This window comes from Ischnura elegans, chromosome 7 (genome assembly GCF_921293095.1).
Source record: "Ischnura elegans chromosome 7, ioIscEleg1.1, whole genome shotgun sequence".
Taxonomy (NCBI): domain Eukaryota; kingdom Metazoa; phylum Arthropoda; class Insecta; order Odonata; family Coenagrionidae; genus Ischnura; species Ischnura elegans.
Window position 1 is genome coordinate 63,981,775 of NC_060252.1, and position 12,873 is coordinate 63,994,647.

The 12,873-nt window shown below is 37.7% G+C and overlaps 2 protein-coding genes across 2 annotated transcripts in view; one reads left to right on the forward strand and one right to left on the reverse strand.

Moving 5' to 3' along the window:
* LOC124161861 (sorting nexin-25) overlaps positions 1–5,667 on the forward strand; it is a 36,777-nt gene extending 31,110 nt beyond the window's left edge. The window contains exon 19 of the mRNA XM_046538084.1: positions 1,713–5,667. Coding sequence (XP_046394040.1) covers positions 1,713–1,766 — 54 coding nt within the window. The 3' untranslated portion in view covers positions 1,767–5,667. The remainder of the gene's footprint in view (positions 1–1,712) is intronic.
* A 4,636-nt stretch (positions 5,668–10,303) lies between these two features.
* Positions 10,304–12,873, reverse strand: part of LOC124161833 (rho GTPase-activating protein 6) — a 45,027-nt gene continuing 42,457 nt past the window's right edge. Inside the window, exon 13 of the mRNA XM_046538036.1 lies at positions 10,304–12,710. Coding sequence (XP_046393992.1) covers positions 12,396–12,710 — 315 coding nt within the window. The 3' untranslated portion in view covers positions 10,304–12,395. The remainder of the gene's footprint in view (positions 12,711–12,873) is intronic.

Sequence of the window (12,873 nt, forward strand, 5' to 3'; positions counted from 1 at the left end):
AGTAGAAAGAGTTCCGACCCTCTCTTCGCACACGCCGTTGCTCTACGATGCTAGTCCTACTTACGAACTATTTTATTTAAAAGCTCTCGCAGGAGTATTGCAATAGAATTGCAGCCGTGGAAAATTTTATTGCAAAACACGACAGGCACTTAGCATGAACCTTCCCAAGAGATTGGACCACAATCGGGGCAATTTCAGCGCCGTAGGATAATAACCATGTTGTAGATTTAACGGAAAATCCCTCGGCCCTCCATCAGCCAATGCCTCTGCCGTTTTTTTTTCCTTTCCGAGACCCCACAGGAAAATAGAAAAATATGAAGTTACAGGGGAACAATGGAAACGTGTTTCATCCATCCCATTTCACCAACTGACCTTTTTTGGTCTACCAGGTTCAATTATCCCAGTTTCTGGAGGCCAAATGCTAGGTAAGCCACCTACTGAGCTCGAAGATGTCTCAATATCTTTCTGCAATTATATGACACGCACGAGATCCTAAAAAGAATGAGACCTAACGCGACTTATATATCTGACAGCATTTAAGTTCTAATTGATTGACACAAAGATTTATCGTTAAAATGAGGCTACTAATATTCAACATAGTCCAAACAGCACAATTTCGGAAGAAACAAGCGTAGCATTATCGCATTCAAACAAGACGAGACGGACGGGAAACTTCAGGCAAAGCAAACTGCGTATATCACATTGCTGCGCCTTCGCTTTGAAGGCAACGACGTCACATGCATGATCAGACGTGTTCTTCCCTTGCTCCTTCGCTCATAGCCTCGTAGCTTGAAATACGGAGGGCCCCTCGACCAATCCTTCAACGCTCTTCACTTATAAGCATTTCCGATTTCTTCTGTCCACCATTTAGTCCTACAATGAACGCACTTGTTTGAATTTTTCAAACAGCAGGTTTTGACACCAATATAATTTTCAGTCGCAAAAATCCTCATATTAGTGTCTGAAGATTATTTTTGAAAAATCAGGTCTTCAGCATAATGGAAATAGCTTGGCAAGACAGATGTTGAACATTAACCAGGTATGTCCTTCAAAACTATGCGTTTCTCTACGTTTGATAAGTGATTACTATATGCAGTATAAATGCCGTGGGATGCCCACTCATGGCAGTAAATTTAGCGTGCTCTCTGGAGCGAAAAACCCCGTGCGATCTTTTCCATGTTCACCTCTGGGTTACCAACATGAGGGCGCGATGCTTACAAGAAAAGCAAAGAGCATTTTAAAAATACGTCACTAAGGGAGAAACTACCCTCCCTGCCGCTTGTTTTTGACCCAGGGTTTCAGATGACTGACTCACGCTGAAAACCAAGGCCACTCAGTTCCCTTTGGACTTGCGACCCGTGAAGGGGAGGGGGGGAAGATAAGAAGTTTGTATAAGAGGCGCACCCCCATTTTCGGCTGCAATTTATGGGAAAAAAGGTGCACCTCTCATACGGTAATTTAAGATGCTGTCCCACAACATTTTGCCAAATTACTAATGGATATTCTCTCAATCCTTCCCATTGTCTATCTATTGCCTTGGAAGTGTGGACATCTATCAAATATTAATGCTCTCCTATTAATCTTAGAGTCGTTCTTGACTGTGAAATGATGGGATGAAAAAAATATTTATTCAATTTTGTATGAAATAATAATTTTTTGCATGATTGTGGTGATATTTTATTGTCCATTTAATGTGATGTCACAATTTTTAGGACCTGTTTGAAGTGGTTATCTATGAAGTGTTTCCTGAGATCAAGCAAGCATAACCTGCTACGTGGACGTGTAATGGTGATTTATAAGAGGAAAATATATTAGGAGCTATGATTCTACTTCTATTGTGATATGTTTATTTTTCTAGTCTTTGGAACATTAATTTGTTGGATCTCAAAACTTTTTAAAACTGAAAATGTATCAGGCCAGTTATATTTAGAATGTATTTTTTCCAGATTTGTGCATAATAATTAGTATTTATACATGTTTTATATTTAAAATAATATGTTAGTCTTGTCTGTAAATCTGCTCAAGTGATTCTCAAAAGTCTCAGGATGAATCTGTTGCCGTTTCAATGCATTAGTTAAACTTGACTTTAAACAGTTTTACACTTGGCTCATACTTGCATAATCTGATGTGTGTATGAAGGCGCAGAAAAATTGCGTTGTGTAAAGTAATGTATTGCTAGAATACCTGCGAGAATGCATTGAGGTGAGATGGAAAAATAGCCTATTCTAATTTTGTTCATGCATTTGTGCAATTCCGAGAGAAATTAATGAAGTTCTAACCTGTGCAATTCTGTGCCCTGTGTAAAACAACCTTTACATACTGTGTGTTTACTCGGTTTATTCAAGAGTTTTTTTTTTAATCAGATGATGTATTCATATCTCATATGAGACATATTTTCCATTTAGTTAATGTCTCTGTGTATGTTTGTTGATAATAATGTCATTCCCATAATTGTTAAATACATATATGGCTGTGTGAATAAGTTACTTACAATGTGACATTTTAAAATTAAGATTCAATAACTTGCTGCATTTTTAGATGCCTGTAAATTTTATTTCTGATGGAATTACTTCATAGATTTCAAGATACTAAATTGGCATTTCATTTCACTCATAACATAGATTTCTTGTTAGATAAGGGTTGTGGTGAATTTTGCATCATTTCGGGGCTTACTGAATGTAATTGATGGAGGACTGGCTGTAGTATGTTCTAGTTTATTGGACCATGAATTTACCTAAATTTACCTTTTATTTGAGGCCAAATGAATGGTATCTTCATTGAATGGGGAAAGAAATTTCTCATCATACATTATAGTTGTGCTATATTTAGCTCGGGATTACACTTTGAAACGGAACACTTGTCAGTTGCTTGATGTGAACCCTCATTGACATGTGTGCAATTACATTTGTGAGCTCATGGTTGTACATTTTGAATAAATGAAAACAAGATAGGGTAACCATAGACACTCACCATTTTCGTTGGAACCCAAAAACAAAAGGAAAATTAATGATGATAGATACCTTGTGAACATTCAAAGTTTTGTAGCTTCCCCTTTTTATTTTTCCGACCAAGGTTTCCACACAATGTTTTTTTATAAGGTGACTTGAGCATATGTTGTGGTCTACTTTGACTGTGTCACATTGTGTGGAAAGCACATTCGGAAAATATATAAAAAATATTTATTATAGGAAGTAAAATTTCTTCCGTAAGTTAGAAACGCAGCCAGAAACCTATTGTGAATTTCAATAATATTCAGTGGTTTTGAATTGATTTTTATCATTGACTCAAAATCTATAATGGAAACTAATGAAGTATTTGTCACCATTTTATGTGTGGGCAAACTCGTGATGTGGGTATTTGGTGTTGCATATTAGCTAGCATATGCTTAAAATGTGGCTTTGGTCTTCCTGCTGCAGTAAGCCTACAATTATTTCCGACCAATTTTCTGTTATGAGAGTATTGGTGCTAAGGTTTTTACAAGTATGAAATGATGTATTGATTACAGAATTTGTTTTTCTTACCTCTTCTACCTCGGATGATAAGCCATTAGTTTATTTTTATATTCCAGTGTTGATAGAGGGCCAAATTTTTTGAAAGAAGGACCAGTTTACGTATTTGTCTTTTTCATTTAAGGGTTATCAAAATTCTCATAAATATGTACTCTTATTGCGTACAGCTTATTTTTTTATTATGGCATAATTTTCTTTTGATAAATTTTATTCTTAAGATCAATTCCAATGAAAGGTCAAGCACTGAAATACTTTCTGAGTTGTAAACAATAGAATTTCAGTAATTTGCTATTTCCATCCAGTCTCGATTCAGAAAATGCTCATTTATAATGAAGGGATTTTTATTTATTTTCTTTCTTATGGTGTCTTTTTTATGCCCTAATTTTGATAATTTTGTAAGCTATATGACCTTCATACTATGGATTTTCACAGAAAATGGTTAGGAAAAATTAATTAGCTACTTTTATATCCTTTTTCACTGTTCAACTCTGCAACTGTTCAAGCTGTAATTGCCAGGCTTGATCTTTCCCAGAATTATCTTTTAGTTGATTCCTTCATGATCTACCAATCCTTAAATTATTATTAAATTAAGCTTCAAGTGCAAATTTTTCCATATTTATACTGTAAAAATGTTAGAGATATATGTATATACTAAATTATCATCTTTATTTTAGTAATGTGAACTGTATGCCATTCCATGTGTATCCCACTCATAAATGGATTCCATAATACGAAAAACCCTTGAGGCAATTATTCGCATGCTTCCCTCATTTTCTGTTCAGTCATTGAAATTCCATTAGTTTCACCTGTCTTTGTTTTTTCATGCATTTCTAGCTTAATATTGTTGTAACATCATTGGCATTTTTGCGAGTAATTTTAAGTCAGGAAGAAAGGATTAGCCTCTCACATTTCTTTATGCCATGCAGCTTAGTGAGTTTAAAGAATTAATCGGAATCCTACTTGATATGTGCAATTTTGTGTTATGCTGTTTAACAAAGAAGGTAAAAAGTTAGTCTTGGTAACAAATAATTTGTAATGATTTCTGTTGTCGTGAAGTTTTTATAAATGATTGGCCATGTAATGGACAAAATAGCATAATAGGGTCATTTTAAAGCTCTGTTTTGATTTGACTCAATTTATTTGTTGATACTCTTAGCAGAATAGAGTAGAGTGTTAAAAAGAGGAGATTACTATGCTTCCTTTTTTTTCACTCATCATTTTATTCATCGCAGTAATTTGTATCATTTGATAATTTACTAGCATTAAAGCTTTGTATTCTCATTTTAAAATGGATATTCTTATCTTATTTCAGTTTTGAGAAAAGATATATTTATGCAAACTATTAGAATCCAAGGAAAACATAATCATGGTTAACCACCAGTAAAATTTAAAATAATGTGATTCGGAGTGGTGGACTGTGTTGAATTTAATTCCATTGCGTTGTATAAAATTTATTCATTCTTTATTTATTAGTGAGAATATCAGTTGCTAGTTTCCTCTCGATCCACTGGGTTGAATCTAGTTGAATTGAAGTGGGCTGTTGAAACGAACTAAAATGGATGTAATTATGTAGTTTGATAAATGCTAAACTATTTTATTAATACCAGTCCAATTTTTTGGCAATATATGTTAAGCCTGAAAGGTAGGGAATAGATTATCATTGATCTAGCTGTTACACGTGTATTATGTATTGAGCTTATGTCACTGGGTTGACCATCCTCATCTGTTTCTACCAGCTGGCTGGTAAATGAAGTTTTTAGGAAATATTCAACCAAAATTTCCTGATTGTGTTATTTCATTTTATAAAAGAGGAAGAACTTTGGGTTGTTGAGTAGGTCCACATAATCAATAGCATGATGTTACTCTAAATGTGTGTTACCATGCATACGCTTTAAAATGTATTTGGCTCTGGGTTGTATGGTCGCCAAATATGACGGCGCAGAGAAAGAATTTGTACTGTGTTAACTTTTACCTGTCATTGGAGTGAGTTAAAACAAAATTATCATGATGCTGCTATTTTAAAAATTATATTATTTTTGTTAATTTTATAAGGGAAATGTTGAAATTGTTTTAAAATTGTTGTAATTGTTTTCATATTTGAAGTCCATATATTTGTTACTATAGTGAATTATTTTGTTAATTAAATATTGAAAGAATGAATGTTTTTGTTGTTTTGCTCTTTTTTCCCTAAGTCTACAGTCATGTCTCTGTGTGCCAAGGCTTGCGTGCACCAAGGGGAAGAATATTCGCTGAGTAATTGAAATAATAAGCCCTAAAATATGTACATATTCCCATTATTTTTTATAGCACACCATTGTATCTGCTATAGATAGACTTGTCTGCTTATTTCCCAATTTCTCTGTCTATGATATGTGTAAAGAGGAATTTTGGAATTGGGAATATTTATTGGATTTTCTTTTTGTATATTCCAAGGCACATATTTAAGAAACTTGAGGATATTATTCCAGGCTCTCCCAAAGTATCTCCCTTAATCATATGCATGATCCTGACATATTTTAGGAGTAATCTCAGGCTCTTGTCAGAAGTATTTCTGACTACACTTGATGATAAATTGTCGAGTATGGTCATACTCACCTGGCCACCCGAGAGATTGTGGGTCACTTTTCTCAGCTGGATGAACTCCTCAGAATGCTCCTACTATTAGCAGATTCGACCTAAGCAAATTTTTAAGGAAATGCCCAAGTGATCAAGACGACTAAATGTGACTTTTCTGCCTCATTCAATATCTTTAACGCCAGATTTCATAGATTTTTATTCAACTCTGACAAGTTGTAACAGGTTAGTTAATTTGTGAAATTATGCTCACACCATTTACAGTACTACTCAGGTAAAAATTTCTCCCTTGAAACTCAACTGAAACTGGGCTGAAACAACCTTCTAACTCATTGCCCCTCTTCTATGCTGAAACTGCATTGAAATTGAAACAAAACCAGCGGACTTTGGAAGAGAGATGGCAGTGCAGTAGCAGTGCACTTAAGTACTCCAGCTACTCCAATTGGCTGACTAAACTGAAACTCCCTTCGCTAGCTAGACTGAAACTCCCTTGTCTTCTGAGCTGGAACTCCCTTGTTTGGATGAATACAATTCCCCTGCCCAATACATTGAAATTCCCATATCAAATCATATGAAACACCATAAATTAAAAACCTGCACAACCTAGCCAACAGTGGATGATCACATAATAGGTTTCTCCCACAATTTTGCTTGCACGATAAAAGGTAAAGGGTAGACAGGTGATTGCGAGAAACAATAGTAATAACTGCAGTGACCACAACATTTTTCAAGACACAATTTATTAGAACATGAAAATACATCAATAACTGTTAAATGCAAATACAAAAATATTTATATTCAAAGAAAGAGTTGTCCGATGGCACTTTAAAAAGAGGGGCAGAGAACCCTGCGCCAACATGGTTTGCAACCAATTGCTGCCCCCCAAATGTACCTCACACCCTTGCCTAGTCATACAATGTTGTCACGTGCATATGAAGCGCTGAAACAAGCCTGAACCACCAAAACAAGCCCTTTCTGCGAATCGCCAAAACAAAGGATTCTTCCTTTGGATCCTTTGTCATCCATTCTGGCTGCTTTCTTCACGGAACCCTTTTGTTTACATGTGATGTGGGCGTTTCCCTTTCTTACCTGGCAACGTTGCCTCCTACCCCTTCTAGTTGTCAACGGACAACTCTCGGCAACCGGACTGTAATGAGAGTCACAAACGACTTCACTCAAAATCAAATTAGAATTAGAGAATTCAAAAATATCAGCAATTAAGATAAAGTAACCTAAGAATACATAATCACCACACAATTGATTACAAGAAAATCAAATCAAGGCGTTAAATAAAACATTTATATCCCTCATTAATTACACTGGATTCATACCACCATCAACCACTGGACGACTTAGCATCAATTCAAGAAAGACACTGCACATCTTAAAAAAAACTGTACTTTACTTGTCTTATTAGTTATATGGTTGCATTAATGTGAAGCATTCAAATGATAGAAAGCAAAACTTGAATTATCTCTAAATCTCTCTCTCACTTTGCAACATAGTTCAATCAAGAACAAAGCGATGACCCTTTACTTTGGCTATGTGTGAACTCCTAACGAAAACCACGCACGCTTCCGAAACTATGCGCAGTAACACCTGCTTTAGGCAATTGTAATTATTTGTAGTTCTCCATAGAGCTCACTTTTTCATAGCAATCTACGACGGTTTAGTTAAGTGCACCAGCGGAAATTTACAGAATCTAATAAACCAAACTGCAACTGAATATACAATGGGTGATTTTATCCTGTTCATCCTAACCTGCTGGTTTCAGGTGCAGGAAAGCAATATGTGGCGTTGGCCTAGTCATTTAGCCCTGAAATCGTGAAATATCATAGTTAAGTGAAACGTTCCTGATGCTACGCAACGTAGAAGAACTTATGACAGTTTTTTAGCGATTACATATGGCTTTTCGAACGTACATACATTTAAATATATATTTCACTAGCGATACCCACCCGCTTTCTTCGAAAGCCCACTCAAGCTAACTCCTCCGCATGATGACTAATGGATGGTGTGGCATTTATGACTGGTGTATTCTTCTCCTCATCCCGGATATCCATTAGGCAGGAAAAGCGGACGGCAGTCGTCACGGCGTTCAAAGAAGAATTCGGTGATGGCTGCATGACCCCCAAAAAAGGTCCTCGAAATCCTGAACCCTGCCTGGATTAAAACACGACTTCAACGTCAATATTCTCAAGGCTAAACATGGAGGAATAAACATGCCATCAGAGAAGTTAAAACGCTTACCTCCAATAATTGTGACTGCAGTCACCTCCACCGATCTCGTTCTCCCGTTCACCTTACTTTCGATTTATACTTGCCATTAACAACTGTCGAAGTGTTGGGAAAATATTTATGTCATCAATCTTTTCACGCCTACACCCATGCTCTCCGCTTGTCTTCGGCTCCTAGCAACTTGAGAGAAATAACGGCAACCATCAGCTTTATGCCCGGGAAAAGATATCTGTGTTGCCAATAGCTAAATTTGAAAAAATATATTACCTCTGACAACATGGGTCCCGTACATGTCCGGTAGATGGATTCCTTATGTTGGTAAAACTTACGCTGGGTATCACATGTGCAGCAAGGGAGAAGCAAATTCAAATTCATGAGGGAGAGGGGATACCCAAATGCTGCGTCAGCTCTGTGGCAGGGCATTAAAGACATATGGCAAGAGAGTTGCAGTGGAGTTATTAAGTTAGCTTGGCCTGAGCCTATCCGTCCAGTTCAGTGTCAGTAGTGCTCATGTGCAGCAAGGGAGTAGCAGTTCCACTTCATGAGGGGGAGGGGATACCCAAATGCTGCAGCAGCACTGTGGGAGGGCAGTAAAGACATTTGGCAAGAGAGATGCAGTGGAGTCATAAGTCATAAAGTTGGCCTGCCCTGGGCCAACTGTCCAGTTCAGTGTCAGTGGAGCACACATGCAGCTTGGGAGAAGCAGTTCAAACACAATGGACTTTAAAGGGAGAATGGCATCAGAGTTTCAGTTGAGTGCCCTTTTTCTTGTTGAGGAGAAGGCAGTGAAGTGCAGTTACAAGGTTGTTTCCTGGCAGTTTTCACACATTCAGTGGAGTTTCAACCCAGAATCAGTTCTGTTTCAAGGGAAAAATTTGTACTTGAATATACTCTTTACATTACACTGTACATTTAAGTACTTATGGAGGAGTGCCCTTTGTCGATGAGTTTGCATTGCAATGCATTTGAAATGGGTGTCAATTGGCTAAGGTCCTATATGAAGGAGAGCTAGATAGCCCTGACTCCCCCCTCCTAAATGAAATTTTTTTGCGATTAAGCTGTCTTCCTCTCGCCGCTCCCGTGGAGTTCTTCCCATTCGTCTGCTATTATACTTCCTTAATTTCTTAAGTCAAGTGTATTTTAAGCATAAAATATCATGACGTGTCTTTAATTACTATTACTTTACCCACCCTTACTTAGATGTCTCCTTTGATGCCCCTTCAAGAAGTCTCATTTCCATCTACGCTTCAGCAACAGGCCAAACATCCCCCATGACAAATATAGGATTTTACTGGAGTGTGAGAACTAAAACTAGAATCCTTTAAAATATCCCTTGATGTTCAAATTTTTATTAAACTATGTCCGATAAACATGCCAGACTCCTGCTTTGGTCTCTTTTTCCCTTTTTTTTTGCTTTTCTCCATTATGCTTACATCTCCAGTGTAGCCATTTTTGTTCTGTTTCCTTATTCCCTATGCCGTGTTTTATGTTGAATAATTCTCGTTCCTGTTCATTGGGTCCTTACATTGATTTCTCTATACCATGCAACTTCACCATCCCTTGTAACCCTGTGCCCTTGGGAATTAAAACTTCGTTCCTGAAGTAATTGGAGGGTTTATCACGAAGCATGTTTTATGCTCTTCTCACTTACTTTTACTGCTGCTGTTGTATGGAAAGTACGAAATAAGACATAATTAATTTTATGTATACATTCTACTTGGCTACTAGCTTCTTACGTGGTATCCTTTAGGTCTTATAACTCTCAAAATGGGATTACTTATGTCAGCATCTCTTCCTCTGTTCATATGTGGGTATTTACCATTAATAGGAGTATTTTCTTTGTGCTAATTATGTTGGGAGTGAGGAGCAGGTGTCAATCAAATACTGTGTTCATTGAAAAATTTTATAATTCATATTTAATATACAACTTCAAATTTACAAAATAATTTTTTTTTTAGTTTTATGTTTTTAGACTTTAAATGCATGCAATTTGCATCTGTTCAACATCAGATGAGTTTTCCAATAGCGGGTATTTATCTCACTGGAATTCTTAGAAGTGACATTAAGTACCACTTGATTTCACATACCCTTTGGCAGGCTGTCATTACTTACCATAAATGTGGCAAAGTTTACAAAACACTTTTGGCTTAGCTTTGAAAATTTGCTTCCATCTGGTTTTCTGAATTTCTCTCCTTAGAGATTCAGTGATTTCATAAATTTCACATATGTATTGATAACAAAACACCATAACACAAGTTTCAACGAGCCGCAAGATAAAATTTTAGTAAGAACAGAAAAATAAAACTTCTTGTTAGTGTCTTATGGATGCTATCTACCTCTATGATCGTCCCCAGTAATTTTTGCTTCTGTATGTGCTAGGAAAATATGACATATTTTACTTTGAAGCAAATATCTCTTTGGTATATAGAAGTGGCTAATCACAGAATGTAAAACTTGTTATAAGGAAGGTGGCGAGAAAATTCTCCACTTGTGCAATCTTGGATATCATCTCCGAGGCAATGTATAAGTTTTAAGCTGAGACTTGGACGTGAGGTGCTTGGCCAAGCCGCATATACGTTCATCCACAAAAAATAATGCTCGTTTTTTCAATTTTTTCTGCCTATTCACAAATTAGTGACAGGCGCATGTTTAATAAAAATATAAACATCTGCAAAAAATATGGCAGCATTTTTTTTGCAGACTCACATTATCATCCTTTCTTTTATAGGCATAGTAATGAAAAAATAGTGCACAACAGTATGTTAATTCACACATTCTGGGTGGTTTGTTGAACAGGTCTTGCCGCCCCTGATAGCTTGAATTCGTATTGGGTGTCGCTAGAGGTGGCTGTGGAACTCAGGAGTTGCAAAGACTATGGAGAGGCCATGCCTGGAAGGTCTCGCAGATGACTTATGCGAGGCTGTAGAGAGGGAGGGTTCTGATTCCCCCTTCAAATGACCTCCCCCCAAAATATATCACCTCCACATTATAACCTCTCAGAATTTTTTTCTGGCTTTGGGCTTGAACTTAGAAGCAAGAATGGGTTTTCATGGACTTTAGGAAATTAGGAGATTGGATGACCACAAGCCATTTAGAGTGTGACCCTTAAACTTGCACTGTGAGTCGAGGAAGCCAGCAACTAGTGATTGATGCCAAACTGAGTGGAATGAAAAGGAACCACTTTTTGTAGAACTATTTTTTTCTTCTCTTGCGGCATAACAAGAGAAATTGAAGGAAGTAGGAGAGGACGGAAGTAAATACCAAAATGGGTTCCTAATAAAATCATTTACATAACTTTCAGGACACTATCATCAACCTGCTTTAAAGCATTGAAAACTTATGAAATTTTGGCGATATTTATCGTATCATTCATCTCCGCCTATCTCCAACTGTAAAAATATACACAAATTTATTTTATACTTCTTATGTTGGCGTACCTAGTGTGTATGTAAATACCGCCCAAATTATCGATGCAGCTACCTTGTTGACATAGGCAGTTCCATCATCCTTCAAGCATAGTCAAAAAAAGCACCAGCCGAAGATGTAAAATGTGGAGTTTTTGTGATGACCTTACCTATTCTTGATCCTATATATCTATGCTCATGGTCAAGAGGACTAGATAGAGGAGGCCCTTGCTCGTCCCATAGAATCTTTAGTTTTGCTGCCACTTCGCTTGCCTATTAATTGGTTTCCAAAATTATCCACAGCATAGGGATGGAGGTAGAGCGATCCGTTTATTCTCTATATTTGCTGTGCATTAACTCCACTGACGAGGAATAGCGTTTAAAAGTTGTGAATTAGATATATCATATCATCTCTAATACAAATTTTGGTTAACAGCCGTAATTTTAGTCAAATATCTTGAAATTAGGATCGTTCTACCTCAAGTGGCACAATAAGTGGCTTACTGGGGAATTCTCTGTTGTGATATTTGTGCCCATGTTCATAGGATATGTCTCCAATTTAATTTCAACCTCCTTGGGTACGGCATTCTTCTTTCTTCGGAGTGGTTTTGTTTATACAACCCTCCATGTTTTGTGGCAGTTTATGGTAGTATCGGTGGCTCTGGGAGCGTCATTGGGCCGCCCTCCTCCTGGGCTCGCTCGCGATGATCTCCCTCCGCTTCCAGACGGGCCCGGCCCTGGGCGATGTGGCCGCCACCTCGGGCAGGGCGGCGGCGACGTGTCGGCCGTCGGTGTACCTCCTCCGGGCGTAGCGCCGTTCGGCCGCTGCCGCCGCCTCGGCCTCCCCTCTGCCGGAGACGCGCTGTCGCCTGCTGAGGTCGGTGGTCGTCAACGACCGGATGGCCCCTCGTTTCTGCGCCTCCGCCATTGCCGCCTCCTCCTCCTTCGCAGAGTACATCCTCGAGGACTGCAGATCGTTTTGACGCTGGAAAGACAGTCGTTTGTCAGGTGGTTTGCCGTGAAGAATATTTACCGCATTCTGTTTTGTAATTAATCTAATTTTCGATAGACAGTTATCATTAATTACGCTACAGTTCGTCAGAATTGTTGACTGTGTGTCACGAATGCTCAAAATCGCACTTTTTCCC